This window comes from Triturus cristatus, chromosome 4_2 (assembly GCF_964204655.1).
Source record: "Triturus cristatus chromosome 4_2, aTriCri1.1, whole genome shotgun sequence".
In the NCBI taxonomy this organism is placed as follows: Eukaryota; Metazoa; Chordata; class Amphibia; order Caudata; family Salamandridae; genus Triturus; species Triturus cristatus.
Genome location: NC_140586.1, coordinates 730,195,377 through 730,213,214, shown reverse-complemented (window position 1 = coordinate 730,213,214; position 17,838 = coordinate 730,195,377). Strand labels below are relative to the sequence as shown.

The following is a 17,838-nucleotide window of genomic DNA, read 5'->3' as shown; positions in this document are numbered from 1 at the left end:
AAATCTATATGGTGGATCACTACTGAAGGCTTTATATTTCCTATCTACCCTAGGCATGATAATTCTTGCCGTGACTCGCTCCTTAAAAATCTTGGTGGCTGGTTTAAGGACTTCTGTTAGCATCAGGAGATATTGGAAGATCTGGAGAGGGCTTCCACAAGGAAATCATCCTTTTCTTGCTGCATGTGAAGCACAACATTGTGAAACATGGCAGCCTGTTTAATACGTCATGATATGCAGTGGGGAAGGCTTAGCAGGATACAAATCTGTGTCTGCCGGGGGTTCAATATCGTTATCATCCCAAGGGTCTGAGCGCTGTGGGTCATGAATTGGGTCATATGAATCATAATGGAGTTTTGGACTGTCCCTGGCCCAGAGTGTGAAAAACCCCTAGGTGAGTATTGTGAGTAGGTAACTCCACAGGCAACACAGGAGGTACAGGAAAAGGAGGAGGTGGAAGGGAAGATGAAGGATTTGCAGGAAGCAGAGGAGAAGTAGCCCTGTCATACTTTTTATGCCTCTTGGGAGGGATAGGCGTCAGTGGGTTGATGGCCTGTTCAAAAGCCAACTTTCCCTTATGAGGAATAGGGATCTTCGGCACCTGTGGAGGCTTTGACAAAATCCTCCAGTGCCCAGTTGAATATGTTTCGTCTGTTGTCGAGCATCCAGATGTTCTTGAAGCCGTTGAAGGATCGACTGCCCAAAGTCCTCGGAAGCTGCAGAAGAGGAAGCAGTGGAAGAGGGCCTCGATGGGATCGATGGTCACCCACCGGTGTGTGCCAATCTCGGTGCCGAATGCTACGGGTCAGCAGGCTTCGGCGCCAAACTCTACTTCAGCTCCGACCCCCACGTCCGCACCCAATGTTTCGGTGCAAGATGTCTCAGCACCAAAATCTTTGGCTACACCCCTTTCGGCTCGGAGGGTGGTTGATGATGCGCCTTCAGATCTGGCGCCAAGGTGGACTTTAGTCCCGAATGAGGAACAGGTGTTGGGTCTGTCTCAGAATGCTGGCGTTGGCCATGACCAGAAGATACCTCAGGCATGCGAGCTCGAGGCTGACGCCTCTTGGTGGTGATTAGGGGGGGCATCAGTACTCACTGCAATCTTCTGGTGCTGCTGACTAGGTGGAGGTTGTTCTGCCTTAATACCCGCCTTGGAGTCAGCACCTTCCGGTGAGAAGGCTGGTTCTATTTTGATGCCCAAAGCACCTAATTTTTCTATATCGGACTCCTCACGCTCTCAGAAGATGTCTGGAGTATCTTTCGCTTCTCGTCTGTGTGCCATGGAGGCCGAGGCGGTGAGCACGTCGTTTCCATAGAGTCTGTGTGTTATGGAACACAAGACATGCTGAAAAGGAGTCTTCTTGGTGGTTGGAAGACAAACCGAGATTGCAAACTACATGAAGGTCGAATCTCAGGTACTTGGCTTGGCAAGTATGAAAGATTCAAAATGGAGTTCTTTCCATAACAAAGACATTCCTGACTTGGGCGGTGGGGCTCTAGAGGTATGTAGCCAACACAGAGTAAAACAAAACAAGATGGTTGAAAACCAGCGGAAGCAGTATTGTTTTGTAGAACCGATGAGGGGAAGGATCAGAGGGCTCGGCGAGAACACCGCATGGCGTCGAACTGGAGCTCACAACAACACGTCTGAAGCAAACTGCGGAGAAAAAACAATGTAACAATGAAGCCGATGCCCATGCACAATACTACTAATAGGCGGAGTCACTAGGTCTGTGACTCGAAAATACTCCATTCAAAGAAATACAAGTTGTACATATCTGAGCCCAACACTAGATGGCAGAAGAATGCCCAGCATGTGTATCTACAGCTTCACATGCCACAAAAATAAATAGTTATATATAGCTCAATATAATGATTGATTGTATGTCACTATGCTTTATTTGCAACACTATACAACGGTGATTTTTGAAAACAAACATTATTTGATTGTGTCAGGCTGAACTATCATGCTCAAATCTTGATTTAAATAAGTAAAGATGAACTGCTGAAAAAATATGACAACTACAACATGTATTTGTATTGAATTATCTTCTACAATTATTTTTTCAGTACCTTGAGAATACAATGGCTTGTTGGATCGATAGCCAGCACTGCCCTGCTGCATGTAGTTCTGAGTCAAGTTGTAAGGCCACGATGCTGGGAGAAGAGGATAATGTCCATGTGGTCCATGTTCCCAAGGAACAGAGGGGGGTTTCATTTTGCCAAATTGTCCCTGGAAAGTTGGATCTATTTTTTAATTGAAAACAAAAAGCACATTGGAATGTGGTCTCAGACAGTGAAGGGTGACAGGCAAATTACACTTTAGAGATTACACAGGAATACAAAAATTCTACTAACTAAGCTTTTTTTGTTCTGGGAGTGAGGAGTGCTAGCTCCTTCACAGTGAGTAATGGTAAGTGTATACTCCCGGGACTCAAGAGAAGTGCTAATTTTAACATAACAAGATGTCATCTGATGCAGCACCCTTACCTGTCTGTACTATGCATATCATACAAATCGTGGAGTATTTACAGTCTATCCTTGCATATGGTTACAGGAAACAGGATGCAAAGAAAGCTAATAAAACAACTACAAAGGGACAGCTGGACCCCCAGGCTTTAATTTTATGAATCCCCTGACTTATGATGAAATCATTACTTTAGGGTTTTTAACGCATGTAATAGCTATATGTGATTTCTAACTAGTACAGAAAGAAGAGTAGGAAAAATCTGACACCATCGGCAGCCTGTCTTAAACAGGTGAACGAAAAAGAACAAAGTACTTGAATTTAAAATCGGCAAAAAGCATGTTCAAGAGGGATGCTACCATTTTAATTTGCCTTTGTCAGAGGGAACCACAGTAGAAACCTGCAATGTGAAAGATGTAATTAAAGGGGAACTTCTAGAACAATAGCTAGATGGCACTGGGCTGGCCTGAGCAGAGCTCTAGAGAGAGCATTTGTTACTCTACAGAGTTCTGCCTCCACTGAACAGCATGAGGTACACTTATTTTGCACCTAATTCAGTCTGGATTGAGGTCTTCCTCTGGCTATGAACATGGAGGTTGGGGGTCAATGCTTACCTCTTATTTACTTGATGGTTGAAACTGAAGAATGCAATTTGAACTCTTATTTATTGGTAAGCAGAACCTGGAACCTGCAGCAATTATGCTCGTCAGGTTTAGTGAACGCGTGCATAGAAATTAAATTCTGAAATTAAATTGTGAACATTCACATTTAGCTTATTACTGTGGGCCTCTGCTTGGATTCTGACTGCTGGAGTAGCCACACGCCACCTGACCGATAAAGGTAGTGTCCTCTCGCACTATGATAACTTTCTAAAACTGAAATATTTTATTTTAATTTAATATCAGTCCTTTTGTGGGTGTCACAGCCTGACAGTTTCTCCAATGACTTCCAATTCGCTTCCAGCCCTCAGAAACATCACCAACTCTCAACCTTACAAATGTTCTGCATGAAGTGAACCTCACTGAAACCTGTATAGGCATCTCAACTCGGGCCTGTTGTGGCATTTCCACAGGTCACTTGAAAGGCGCACACTTTGCTCAGAGGGAAGGAACCTTCAATAAACATGTATTTTTGATTATTTTAATCTTACTATTCTGCCTCCAGGGGGATGCTGCATATCAATGGGTTCCAATCACAATATTTCTGACTTTGTCACTCTGACGCAGGAATGACTTGGTTTTGAAGGGAGTGCCTGCTCAACTTTGATACCATCTGTTCTGAACTTTAAAAACTGCTGGGGTCTTTTTTGCAGCATCAGTAAAACAAATTAAGAGTTATCTTACAAGACATCCACCAACTTTAACAAGATGTACTTTGAACCGTTTGATAGTCGCATTGATTATATTACATATATATTGGTCTACTTCCCTGCTTTAGCTGCAAGCCCGTAAGTCAAGGCAAGCATTAATTTGGCTTTAAAAAACACAAGAAAAAGTTCTGTCGAAAGACTCATTTACCATATATGTACTTTAATGCAAAATAAAGGGAAGCTTCTTTACTTCATGGTACTGATGTGTTTAAGTTCTAGATCACCATGCTACCATCTGCCAAGTTTGGAATGAAGTCTCCTAAATGCAAGTATCTTGGTCTATTTGGTGTTTACCACTAGTTTCCTCTTTTAATTATATTTCACTAATGCTGACAGAGCTAATTGTATGCCAATAAGTGTGCAACACAGAATGACCAAATCTTCTGCTAATTGTAGAAAAGTCAGATAACATCTCTAGTTTTGACAGAATAGTTGTTGCTTTTTGACGCTCTATAGGCAAGGTCAGCAGGGTATAGAATAAATACTTACCTTCGGTAATGCCTTATCTGGTAGAGACTACCTAGCAGCAGATTCCTTACCTTTCGATTATCCCCAGGAGTCAGACTCGATCTGGAAATTTTTCGTAAGAAGTATCACTGCACGCTGGTAGGTGGCATTGGTCCGCTTCGCATGACATCGTACCCGCCGGAAATGATGCTCGCTGTCCCTATATAGGCACCACATAGGTGCGCTGATGTCCATTACTTTTGGCAACTTTCCATGCCAGAAGCACAGAGCTATGAAGAACACTGACCAATGGTGTGGAAAACTAGGGACCTGAAAGGGGAAAGCCCTGTCCCTAGAAATCTGTTAGCAGAGCGGGAAGGATGGGTGAGTCGGTAAGGAATCTGCAGCTAGATAGAGTCTCTACCAGACAAGGCGCGCTACCGAAGGTAACTTGTTAATCTGATAGAGACTTCTAGCCGCAGATTACCTACCTTCAAATATATACCCAAGTAATGGTCAGCGGATCAGTTTCACAGGAGGAGGTCCTGCAGGACTGAATGGGCAAAGTGCCCATCCCTTCGGACCTGACTGTCAAGTCAGTAGTGTTTGGTAAACGAGTGCAGCGAAATCCAAGTTGCTGCCTGGCAGATGTCTAGGACTGGAACTTTGCAAGCAGTTGTTGCAGCTTTATCTCTGGTGGAATGAGCACACAAACCCTCGTGGGGTTGCCGCTTAGCTTATGTGCAGCAGATTTTAATGCAGAGTATGATCCATCGTGATATGGTCCTCTTCGGCACTGCCCGTCCTTCCTTTGCTTCGATATACCTCACGAAGAGCTGGTCCACCCTGAACTCTCTTGTATGGTTAAGGTAGAAAGGCAACACTCTTTTTGGGTCCAGATGGTGAAGTCACTCCTCTTCCTTGGAGGGATGAGGCGGAGTGTAAAAAAAAAGTAGGCAGAGTGATGGTTTGGCCCACGTGATATGGAGTGACCACTTTCAGGAGACAGGAAGCTCTCATATGAAGCACCAGTTTGTCTGGGTAGATGTTCAGATAAGGACGCTTAGATGACAGGGCCTGAAGCTCACTGACCCTCTGGGCAGATGTGTGAGCCTGAGGCTCAAAGGGAGTGCGCATAAGGAAAGTGAGGACGAGATTGAGGTCCCACTGGGGCATAGCGAAAGGAGTGGAAGGAAATATATGTTGAAAACCTTTCAAAGCAAACTTATGTACAATAGGGTATTGGAAAAGACAAGGTTGGGTGAGGCAAGCGAAGAAAAGCAGAAATAGCAGAAACGTATCCCTTCACAGTGCCCAGAGCAGAGCCCTGCTGGGCAAGGGAAAGAACGAACAGGAGAACCTGAGAAAGGGGGGCAAAAAGGGGATCAATGCTTTTGCCCAATGGCAGGCATACACTGACTTGGTAAAGGGACACTTGGTTGCAAAGAGAAAGCTATAGACTTTAGGCGGAAGGTCGAAAGCTATCAACTGTCATCGCTCAATCTCCACGCAAGACAATGGAGCGCGGATAGGTTTGGTTGGAGAACCCTACCCTGTTGTTGTGACAGAAGATCCTCCCGAATGGACACCCTGATCGTAGGACCGATAGATATGCTCAAACGCTTGGGATACCAGACACTCCATGCCCAATCCGGACCAACAAGGGCCCAGTCATTCCTAATCTTCTTGAGAACTCTCGGCATTAGTGGTATAGGTGAAAAGGCGAACAGGAGGCCTGAGCTCCACTTGAGATGAAAAGCGTCTCTGAGCGAGAGCCACCTTGGAAACTCCAGCGTGTAGAACTTCTGACATTGCAAGTTCTCGGAGGCGAACAGATCTAACCAAAGCTCTCCCCACTGTTGAAAGAGACCTTGCACCACCTCCGGATGGAGATGGCATTCGTGATCCGCTAGGCATCTTCAGTTGAGTTTGTCCGCTCTGGCGTTCAGTAAACCTGCCAAATCTTGAACCACCAGGGATATGCCCTGCTGTTCCAGCCATGCCCAGAGATGCAGGGCCTATTGACAAAGGGTACACGACCCCACCCCGTCCTGCTTGCTGCAGTACCATACGGCAGTGGTGTTGTCTGAGGACACTTGCATTAGCCTTCCCTAGATGGAGGGTTGAAAGGCTTTCAATGCCAAGTGGTCACTTGGAGCTCCAACAGGTTCATTTGGAGTTTGGATTCCGACGGACACAAGAGTGTTCTGATCTTCATCTCTCCCAGATGGCCGCCCCATCCCAGGAGTGACGCATCTGCCACTGTAGTCAGATATGGTTGGGGAAGAGAGAGGGGTCTGCTGCTGACCCAATTTCGGTTCTTAAGTCACCACTGTAGGTCATTTGCAGTTCCCTCCAAGATCTGTACCATGTCAGAGAGATTCACCTGATGCTGAGCCCGCTGGCACTGGCTTCTGCACTCTTTCTATAGATGGATCCTTTGTCCAAAAAATTCTCTCTTCCTGGAGGAGAAGAGATAGGTGGTACTCCGTCAGCCTATCATAAGTAGGTGGCATGAAGGGAGGGGTAGTAGCGAAGGGGAGGGAGTAGCCCCTCCGGACAATCTGGAAAACCCACTTGTCCGATGTTTCTGACTGCCAGTAGAACACGTGATGGCGAATCCTGCTTTCCACTGGCTGCCCATGATGGTAAACGGACATACTAGGAGGGTTTGAAGGCTGAATCTGCGGCTGGGTTGGTGGTGGCCACGCAGAGGCTGGAAAGATGGCACACTGCAGTAGATGGGTGGGTAAAGGCGTGGTTGTATGCCCCTTCTGTGGCCATGAAAGGAGTGAAAGGCAGCTTGAGGGTGATGAGGGGCCATAGAAAGGCCCAAGATCTGGCCATAGCCTTGCTGTCCTTAAAGCACTGCAGCGCCGAATCCGCCTGGTCTCCAAAAGCGATGGGAGCCGTCAAAGGGAATATCTATGAATGAGGACTGGACACTGCCAGAAAAGCCAGTCGTCCTCAACCAGGTATGGAGTCTTAGGGCCACTGTCAACGAAACCGCTCTGCCTAGTGAGTCGGTGGTGAGTAGTCCACAGCAGATGGCGAACTAAACTGCATCCTTCCCATCAGCAACAGGCTGGGAGAGCACGGCCCGGGCCTTCTCCGGGCCGGTTGGCAGCACCTGTGCAACCGTATCTCACAGGGCATGGGAATAGTGTCCCAAAAGGCAAGCAGTGTTCACAGACTGCAGTGCCAGGCTGGTGGAAGAAAACATCTTCTTACTAAGACTCATCAGGCTCTTGGATTCTGTGTCCGGGGGTGCGGTAGGGAATGCGCCCACATTTACATGGGACCACCAAGCTCTCCAGGGTAAGGTTTCGGGTGAGGAAATGTGGGTCCCCTGGAGTGTGGTAGTGGCAGCGGAGAAATCGTCCTGTTCACAGGAGCTCCTGGGTTGGGCTTGGACCAAGTCCCAAATAGGATTTCAGTAAAATGCCTCACTGAAAGGGAGAAGCAGTTCTGATGGGGACACTCCCGGCTGAAGCACTTCCATGAAGACATTAGTCTTGACTGCCACCAACAGCAAGCTAAGGTCCAGGACCTCAGCTGCCCTTCGCTCCACCACTGCGAAGGAAGCTCAGTCCTCCGTAGCCACAGTAGGGGGAGAAAGAATGGCAGTATCTGGAGGTGTATCCAGTCCACTAACTTCACCCAGATCCTCACACCAGTCCACTTCGTCTTTATAAGGCAAGTATTCCTCAGGGTCCAGCAGCCACTCCTAATTACCCCCCCCCCCCCCACGAGTCCTAGCCCATAAGAATAGGGTTGAGAGTCCAGCCGGGAAGGCATGGCTCCAGTTGGCGCCGGAAGACGCCCATCCGGCTCTGTGTTGCAGTCGGGGATGGTGGCACCGGGAGCGTTGGCCTCGGGAATGAAGTCAGGCAAGGTCAAGGTGGCATGACCGGTTCCGATGCAGATCTATCTGTGGATCCCTGGGGTACCCAATAGGGGACCCTCCTAAACCCACAGTGCCCGAAGGGACAGCGATTTGTGGCAGTAGCCGCAGGGGTGACCACGACTCCCAGCCAGCACCGGTCTTGGAGGGGCTGCGGTGACGTCAGATTCAGTGCAGGAGTGCCCAAATCCAGTGGCAGTGGCGTGTGACAGTGATTTGTGGCTGGCAGCAGTAGGGGAGACCACAACTCCCAGCCAGCACCGGTCTCGCAGGGGCTGCAGTGACGTCAGATCCGGTGTAGGAGCGCCCAAATCCAGAGGCAGTCTCCCGCGGCATGTGACAGCGTTTTGTGGCTGCTGTGGCAGCAGCAAGGGAGACCACAACTCCCAGCCAGCACCAGTCTTGCAGGGGCCGCGGTGATGTCAGATCTGGCGCAGGAGCGCCCAAATCCAGCAGCAGTCTCCCGCAGTGCGGGACACGCCCAGGCGAAGCCTGGGCCCGTCCTGCGCCCGTCAGAGCCTGGAGGAGGCTGGGCTGGGCCCTCCCTCTTGGTTTTGCGTCACAAATGCCCCCAATGACCTCCTCAGCACATTCCTGTACAGTCATCCCACAGACGGGGGAGACCTTGGATACCCAGGGATGGTAAGTGTTTTTTCTTTCTAACCTGGGCCAGGGTATATGTGTATCTGACCACCCAGTCAACTTGCGGGTAAATGGTGGCGCCTATATCTTTTGAGACAAGCTGCTAGTCTGGAGGAATTGACGGGTCTGTGTTACAAGGACAGTGGCTTCTTCTAACCTGTTTAGCTCTATGGGGAAAGGTAACAGCAGCAGTTGTACATGTGGCACCAGCCATCACGACCATGGACTGCTTTTTGCAGGGAGCTGTTGGGTTCTAGATAAGGAGATCAAGTTGGTGACTCCCAGGTTGTCGCGATCTCCCGCTAGCCATTTGGATCCTTGGGTATATCTGACTCTCCATCAATTGCAGGAGCCTATTATCTCACCTACTTTCCCCTGTTACGGCCATTGCCGCTAAAGGAAGGACCCCATACGGCGGCGCACCCCAAGACGGCTGTTGGGACAGAGTGTTGCCAAAGTAGCAACTTCCCCTATAGGAGAGTGTGAAGCAGGCGGGACCACCCCCTCCTAAATCAGGGATTTAAGTGTGCAGTCCCAGGGCTCAACTATGATTCACTTGCCACCAGAAGCAACACCGTACGTCGTGGTCCTGGGTAATGTACCAGTGCTAAAGCCTGGTACCACTGAAGATTTTTAGCAGCTACAAAAAAAATTTTTTTTGCACTGGTTGAACAAAAACACGTGTCTGGGAATCAGAGTGGTTAATAACATCATCATGGCCCTGGGGGTGGCCTGGATAGGAGGGTAATAAGGAGTTGCAGTGGAGACTGTAATAATCAATTTCAACCAACTGCACTTGGCACAGAAAATTCTTCATTCTGCCAATGACTGCTCCACAACGGGCCCCGTTTCTTCCATCATGGCCCTCCCCATGGGCTTCTTTAACAGACCGCCGCCCCTGGCTTTAACTCCAACCCCATGGTGCACTATGAAACCCTCACGTACAGCCTCACAGGAATGGTTTCAGGCCCCCACATCGGTCCAAGTTTTCAACTCTTTAGCTCCCCTAGGGAATCTTGATACCTGTGATTGACTTGCAGAACCCATAACTATGTTCCCTATAGCTTTGTCACCGCAATTTGCCCCCCGGCACCAGTTGGACCATACTGTTCATGGACCTTACCCCAGGGACTCCAACTTTTGTAATCTTATATCCTGGAACATAGCTGGCTTGGCTAGCAAGTTGGCAGTAACAGAGTGGTGTTGCTATGTTAAAATATCTGACCTTATTTGTTTACAAGAGACCTGGGTTACCAATAATTCCCCTCCGCTGGAAGGGTACAAGTCATGCACAGTACCTGCAATCCCTTCCAGGGTGGGTAGAGCCAAGGGGGGGGGTGTCCTACTGTTTGTCTCATTATGGTTAAAAGGGGTTGTCGTTGAATTGGAAATCAACAACCCGTGTCTGCAGGCCTTGTTAATTTCTTTAGGACCTTGAAGTTTATTGCTCCTGAATTTTTATAATGCTACCTCGTCTCTACCTGAAGTGTGTGATATAACGTGTCTGGGCACCTTTTCGACTAAATTCAACAGTTCCACCCGCCGCACTTCTAACATCATTATGGTGGGAGATTTAAATATTCACCCATGCGAGGACTTAATATCGCAAAGCACGGGGTTCAGGTTGTCCCAGTTATCCCTCAGTACATCTTGAACATAGCAGTCAGGGGGACACTTTGAAGAACCTAACATGTGACTTTGACCTCAAATCAGCTATGGGCAAATTGGATCCGGATCAGAGGCCCATCATTCCCACGTTTAAGGGGCAAGGTGGAGATACTTTTATTGATTACATTTTTTATTCTACCCCTCTTTTTTATCTGATAGCTGATTTTAGCATTGAAAAAAGTATTTTTAGCAACCACAACCCACTTTGCCTTAAAGCCAGATGGCCTGTTTTGAGCATGAAGAAGGGGAGTGGGGGTGGTGTCGCACTGTGGACAACTGATGGGGGATGTACACTGAAATGGACACAAATCATTCCGGACTCCTTTCTTGCGTCTCTTCAAGCTAATTGCTTGAATGAGATTCAGATTTGCCTGACGGCCCAGTCTCAGTCAGACGAGAAAGTCGTTAAAGCTTTTGAATCCATCTCTCATGTTATCGCAGACCAATTATCGGTCCCATCATCTAAAAGCCAACATGACAGGGGACCGCGGTGGTTTGACTCCAGTAGTTCTTTAGTGGCCAGGACAATTAAAAACACACTGCATGTCACTCCTAGAAATATTGTTTTAATTAGAACATAAAGTGGCCCTGCGTACCCATAAGGAAGCCTTGAAGGAGGATGCCTGGAGCAAGCTCATGGAAGCTGGCACTATCAACAGCAGCACTAAGTTTTGGAGTATTGTCAATAGCCCATTACTAGAAGGTTACCTTCTAGTAATGGGCTATTGACAATACGGGATGACCCTAACCCTAGAATCAGTTCGCAGAACGGGGAGGATGGGTGAGGCGGTAAGGGATCTATCACTAACTAATGTCTCTTACAGATATATCGTTACACAAGTAGTAACTTGTGCATCTGAAAGAGACCCGTTAGCGATAGATTCCTTACCTTAGAATAGACACTACAGCAATACCAACCCCGGTAGTGGGTCTGCGAATAGATTACACCAGAAAGTCAAGGAGAACAGAACGGTCAAAGAAGCCGTCTCTCCGGACTTGACTGTCAAGGCAGTAATGCTTGGTAAATGTGTGCAGCGAGGCTTATGTAGCTGCCTGACAAATATCCTGCAAGGGAACGCCGCGTCCCAAGGCAGTAGTGGCTGCCGTTGCCCTGGTAGAATGACCACGCAGCCCCACAGGAGGCTCCTTCTTGGAAAACGAGTAACAGGCTTTAATGCACAGAAAGACCCACCGTGAGATGGTTCGTTTGTGCACGGCCCGACCTTTTTTTGGCGCCCACGTAGCCAACAAAGAGCTGGTCATCCACCCGGAACTGCTGTGTGCGCTTCAGATAGGACGGGAGCGCACGTTTTGGGTCCAGACGGTGGAGACTCTCTTCCTCTTTTGAAGGATGTGGAGGCGGAAAGAAAGTGGGCAAAGTGATGGTCTGCCCGATGTGGAAGTGTGTGACAATCTTTGGCAAGAAAGAAGGACGGGTCCTTAAAACCACCTTGTCCGGATGAACATAAAGGAAAGAAGGTTTAGAAGAAAGAGCCTGCAGCTCACTCACTCTTCTGGCAGAAGTGATAGCTACCAGTAAAGCCATCTTTAGAGTGAGAAGACGTAAAGGACAGTTATGAAGGGGCTCAAAAGGAGCGCACATCAGATAGTTCAAGACAAGATTTAAGTCCCATTGAGGCATTATGAAAGGCACGGGAGGAAACGTGTGTGTAATGCCTTTCAGGAAACAGTTAACAACCGGGGACTTAAAGAGAGAAGCTGATCTGGAAGCCTTAGAAAGGCGAAGATAGCCGAAAGATAACTTTTGATAGTGCCCAGAGCAGAGCCAAGGATAGTAGGAACATAAGGACCTCAGAAAGAGGGGCAGAAAGGGGATCCACAGACTTTGCTGTGCACCATGCCACAAACTTGTTCCACCGGCAGGCGTATACTGTCCTAGTGGAGGGACGCCTGGCTGCCAGAATGACATCACAGACTTCGGGAGGAAGATTGAAAGCTGTCAACTATTGACGCTCAATCTCCACGCATGGAGGTGGAGGCTGGACAGGTTCGGGTGGAGGACCGTCCCCTGCTTCTGCGACAGAAGATCCTCCCGAAGAGGCAGTCGGATCGGGGGATTGATTGCCATGCTGAGTAGCTCGAGATACCAGTATCTTCGTGCCCAATCCGGAGCTATAAGGATGACTTGGGCCCGGTCGCGCCAAATCTTCTTCAGCAGTCTGGGCAGAAGTGGTATAGGCGGAAAGGCGTACAACAGACCGCAGCTCCACTTGTGTAGAAAAGAGTCGCCGAGCGAGTGCCGCCTTGGGAATTCCAACACGCAGAACTGATGACATTGCGTGTAGTCTTCGGAGGCGAATAGATGTAACCAAGGCTCTCCCCACTGCAGAAAGACACCTTGCGCCACATCCGAGTGCAGGCGCCATTCGTGATCCATCAAGCACCGACGGCTGAGTTCGTCCGCCCTGGCGTTCAGAGAACCTGCCAGGTGTTGAACCATCAAGGTAATGCCTTGATGTTCCAGCCATGTCCAGAGGTGCAGAGCCTCCTGACATAGGGTCCACGACCCCACCCCGCCCTGTTTGTTGCAATACCACATGGCGGTGATGTTGTCCGTGAACACCTGCACCACACTTCCTCGGACAGAGGGAAGGAATGCCTTCAGTGCAAGACGGATCGCCGAAGCTCCAAAAGGTTGATCTGGAGCCGGGACTCCGCCGCAGACCAGAGGCCTCTGATCTCCGCCTCTCCCAAGTGGCCGCCCCATCCCAGGAGGGACACATCCGTCACCACTGTCTGCTCCGGTTGGGGAAGGGAGAGGGATCTGCCATTGACCCAATCGCGATTCGTGAGCCACCACTGAAATTGTCGTGCAGTGCCCTCTGAGATCTGGACATTATCGGACAGGTTGCCCTGATACTGTGCCCACTGGAACTTCAGGTCCCACTGCAGAGCCCGCATATGCCAGCTGGCATGTTGCACTAGCAGGATGCAGGAGGCCATCAGGCCCAGGAGCCAGAGTGTCATCCTGACTGAAACTTGGGATAGACTGAAAGATCGGAATCATAGCCTGAATATCCCGGACTCGCTGCTCGGGAGGATAAACCCGAAACCGTGTCGAATCCAGAAGCGCGTTGATGAAGGAGAGCTTCTGAGAGGGACTCAGGTGTGACTGCGGCACATTGATGGAGAACCCCAGCAAATGCAGGTCAGCCGTAGTCTGAAGGTGGGTGACGACTGTTTGGGGCGAGCCTGCCTTCAACAACCAGTCGTCAAGGTAGGGGGAGACTGACACCCCTGACCAGCGCAGATGAGCTGCGACCACCGCCATCACTTTCGTGAACACCGAGGGGCGTTGGTAAGGTCGAAGGGGAGCACGGCAACTGAAAATGCTCCTGGCCTACCGTGAACCGCAGGTAACGCCGGTGGGCCGGCAGGACGAGAATGTGAAAATATGCGTCCTGCAAGTCCAACTCTCCCATCCAGTCTCCAGGGTCGAGGGCAGCCAAAACCTGAGCCAGAGTCAACATCTTGAACTTCTCCTTCTGGAGGAATGCGTTTACGCTCCCGAGGTCCAAGATAGGGCGTAGGCCCCCCGTGCCCTTCTTGGGAAACAGAAAGCAGTGGGAGTAACAACCCCGACTGCCTGGGGCGAGCCCGTCTTCAACAACCAGTCGTCGATATAGGGGAAGACTGGAACCCCTAATCTGCGCAGATGAGCTGCGACCCCCCGCCATCACTTTCGTGAACACCCGAGGTGAGGATCTTGAACTTCTCCTTCCTGAGGTCCAAGACAGGGCGCAGGCCCCCTTTGCCCTTCTTGGGGATCAGAAAGTAGTGGGAATAACAATCACATCCTACTTCTAGCCCAGGAACGCTCTTGATGGCCCCCTTGGCCAGGAGGGCCGTGACTTCCTGTTGGAGAAGCGAAAGTGATCCACCGACATGCGGTGGAACTGAGGTGGCATGGGTGGGGGGGTAGACTTTAAGGGAAGGGAGGAACCCCTCCAGACGGTTTGCAGCACCGACCTGTCTGAAGTGACAGGACGCCAGTGGGGTAGGTGATGTTGGATCCTGCCTCCCAAAGCTCGGACTAGGAAGGCTTTGAGGCAGATGCGGTGGGAGCGGAGGTGGACTGACCAGCATGCTGGCCCCCGTGCTGCTACGGCGGCCTCCACGCCCACGGCCGTGCTGAGATTGGTTCTGCGCAGGCTTCTGGCTGAACGAGCGTGCAGGGGCGCCCCTTCAGTGGCCACGAAAGGAACGAAAGGTAGACGTGGCTGGGCGTGTGGTGGAGAGACCCAAGGACTTGGCTGTAGCCCATGAGTCCTTGAAACGCTCCAGGGCAAAACCAAAGGGGATGATGGACGGAGTGTTGAACATTGCAAGCCCTCACCCCCAGTCAACTGATCTGGGTTTAATCCATCATCATTCTTTAGCTATCCTGGAGACCCAGGACAAGGAGGAACGTGGGGGCCCAGAGGAGGCCGGCGGTGCACCTCTGCAGCAGCAATTCGACCGCGTTTTGGAGGCAATAGCGACCACGCGCTCGGCCCTCCAGCAGGACATTGCCCAGGTGGCGACGAGCCTGGGTCTCCTTAGAGCGGACCACGGCAAACTGTCGGACCGGGTCAAGGAAGTGGAGGGCTCGGTGAAAACCTTGGAGCCGGCACAGCGCACCCTGGCCGCGGAAGTGAAAGAGGCCTTATCCCGGATCACGGTCCTCGAGCAGAGAGCGGAGGATGCGAAAGGCCGTAACAGGAGGAACAACATTCGTGTGGTAGGCCTACCGGAAAAGATCGAGGATGGCGACATGGTGGCGTATCTGGAGGCCTGGCTCCGCGACACGGTGGCCCCGGAGGGTCTGTCCTCCTTCTACACCCTGGAGCGTGCCCATAGAGTCCCGGCAAGGCCGCCGCAGCAGGGCCGTGCCCCGCGGCCGGTGGTGGCGCGGTTGTTGCACTTCAGGGATAGGGACCTGATCCTCAATGCCGCCAGACATAACGGGCCATTCAAAGTGGCGAACAGCCAGGTGAACATCTTCCCGGATTACACCTATGAGACTCAACGCAGACGGTTCTCCTTCCTGGCGGTCAAGCGCGAGCTCCGGAGCGAGGGCATCCAGTACTCGCTCTTCTACCCGGCGAGGCTCCGCGTAATTGTCGATGACAAGACCCAGTTCTTCGACACCCCAGAGGACGTTTGTCACTGGCTCGAACTATATAGAGCGGGGAAAGGTGGACCCGGCTCCTCGCCTCGACGGATGGCAGAGCCGGGACAGAGGCGGAGATCCAGGAGGCCTCGAGGTCGTGGGGGCCGATCGGGGGGTCCCTCAACTGTGGAGACGTCGACGGAGCGGAGGGGAGTGCTGGAGGTGCTGACGGCGCTGTCTGGGTCGCGGGACGATGCCACTGTGGAGGAAGGGGTCCCGGGTGACGAGGGGGGTTCAACGGACTCCGAGGGATCTGTGCCGGACAGTGGTCATATGCCGGAGATCACACCACAATCGGTGGAGGACATACTAGATGGACAGGGGTAGCAGGGTGTGCTTCTTCAGTTTGGGTGGGGGCCCGGCGGGGGGATGGCGGGGGACGGTAAGAGTTGCTGTCTATCGGGGTAGGATGGGTGGGGTGCCCTGGACTGGCCCCCTGGGGGGTTATTTTCGTGACATTGTTTTGGGCTTGCTCTAGTCCTGGTGGCCTGGGCGACGAGGGCCCATTGCCTCCGTCCAGCCCGCACCTGGCCCTTAAGGCCTTCCTGTGGTGGCGACTGCAGGATTAGTAGGGTGTAGTGGGTTGTTAGCGAGTATGGTTTGGATGGGAACTAGATGGTGCTATTTGGGTCCTGTTCTGGGGAGGGTGGATGGGGAGTTGATTAATTTTTGGGTTGTTCAGTTTTGGTTGGGGAAAATGGCCGCCATCAGTGCTGTGAGGATAGATGTCCTTGCATGGTTGGGACCCAGCTGGGGAGACTTTGCGAGACTGATATGGGACAATGGCTGAGGTTGCCAATCTGAAATGTGTTACTTGGAACGTACGGGGGCTTCATACAATGTCCAGGCGTCACAAGGTCCACGCTTACTTAGTGCGTAGGGGGATACAAATGGCGCTGCTACAGGAAACCCATCTGAACAAGGCGGAAGGGGCGGCGCTACAGCGTAGATGGAGAGGGCAGGTCTTTTGCACCTCGTACTCCGCGTATGCCAGAGGGGCGCTGATTTGGGTTAGGGCTGGGGTCCCCTTCCAAGTCACGAACACAGTGATAGATCCAGAGGGGCGCTATGTGGCCATTTCGGGGACTTTGGGAGGGAGAGACCTAAACGTTTGCTGTGTGTATGCTCCTAATGTCGACCAGACTGCCTTCCTTTCCAGGTTATCGGGCTCGCTGGCCCACTGCCTCTCCGGGCCCATCCTGCTGGGTGGAGACTTCAATTCTGTAGTGGATGTAGACAATGACCGCTCGCACCCACCCCTCCCTGACTCTCCGGTTCGTCGTTTGGCTAGGGACCGTCGGGACTGGCAGACTCACTGGGGTCTAACGGACATTTGGAGGGCGCAACACCCCACAACTAGGGACTACTCCTACTTCTCGAGCCTCCATGAATTGCACGTTCGACTGGACGGATTTCTTGGCTCGCCCGAACTGGTTTCGGCGGCGGTCCGGTCTGAATATTTGACCAGAACCATTTCTGATCATAACCCCCTCTTGTTGGACCTTCGCTGGTTTCCCGGGGTACCAGCGGTGCCCACCTGGAAATTGCGTCCCGAGACCCTTGAGGACAGTGTCTTCAAGGCGGGTCTGGGTGACACGATCTCGGAGTACTTCGCGTCCAACGGTGGCACCGCGAGCACGAGAGCGTTAGAGTGGGACGCTTTTAAGGTGGTGGTGAGGGGGTACTGCATTTCTAAACAGGTCGGGGTGCGGCGAGTTATCCTCGCAGACCTGGAGACAGCGGATCGGAAACTCCGCGAGTTGGAATTACGCCGCCCAGGGCGCCCAGACTTACAGGTACGCACGGCGGAGGCGAGAGAGGCGGTGGCGGCGGAGGTCGAACGGCTCCGCTGTTTTGACTATAAAGCCTATACGGTTCGGTCCATCGCAGAGGGGGATAGGTCGAGCGCGCTGTTGGCTTGGCTGGCCAACCCTACGCGGCAGACTTCACTGACAACGTCCATGCGTAGGGCGGACGGAACCCTGGTGTATACTCAGCCTGCGATTCTGAGCTGCTACCGGCAATACTATGAGTGCTTATACCGTAGTCGCTCTGGCCGAGACCCTGACCTGCTAGATAATTATTTACGGCCCCTAGAGATTCGACCAATGGAGCAGGAGGTGGCGAAAACCTTGGGGGCCGACATAGAACTGGGAGAGATCCGT

At 51.3% G+C, this 17,838-nt stretch overlaps 1 protein-coding gene across 2 annotated transcripts in view; it reads right to left on the bottom strand.

Annotated features, from left to right (window-relative positions):
- The window catches only part of TUT4 (terminal uridylyl transferase 4), a 1,269,543-nt gene that overhangs the window by 17,282 nt on the left and 1,234,423 nt on the right, over positions 1-17,838 (bottom strand). For both annotated transcript variants that reach the window (XM_085602613.1, XM_085602614.1), the window contains exon 30: positions 2,077-2,250. In XM_085602613.1, the coding sequence (XP_085458739.1) occupies positions 2,077-2,250 (174 nt within the window). The remainder of the gene's footprint in view (positions 1-2,076; positions 2,251-17,838) is intronic.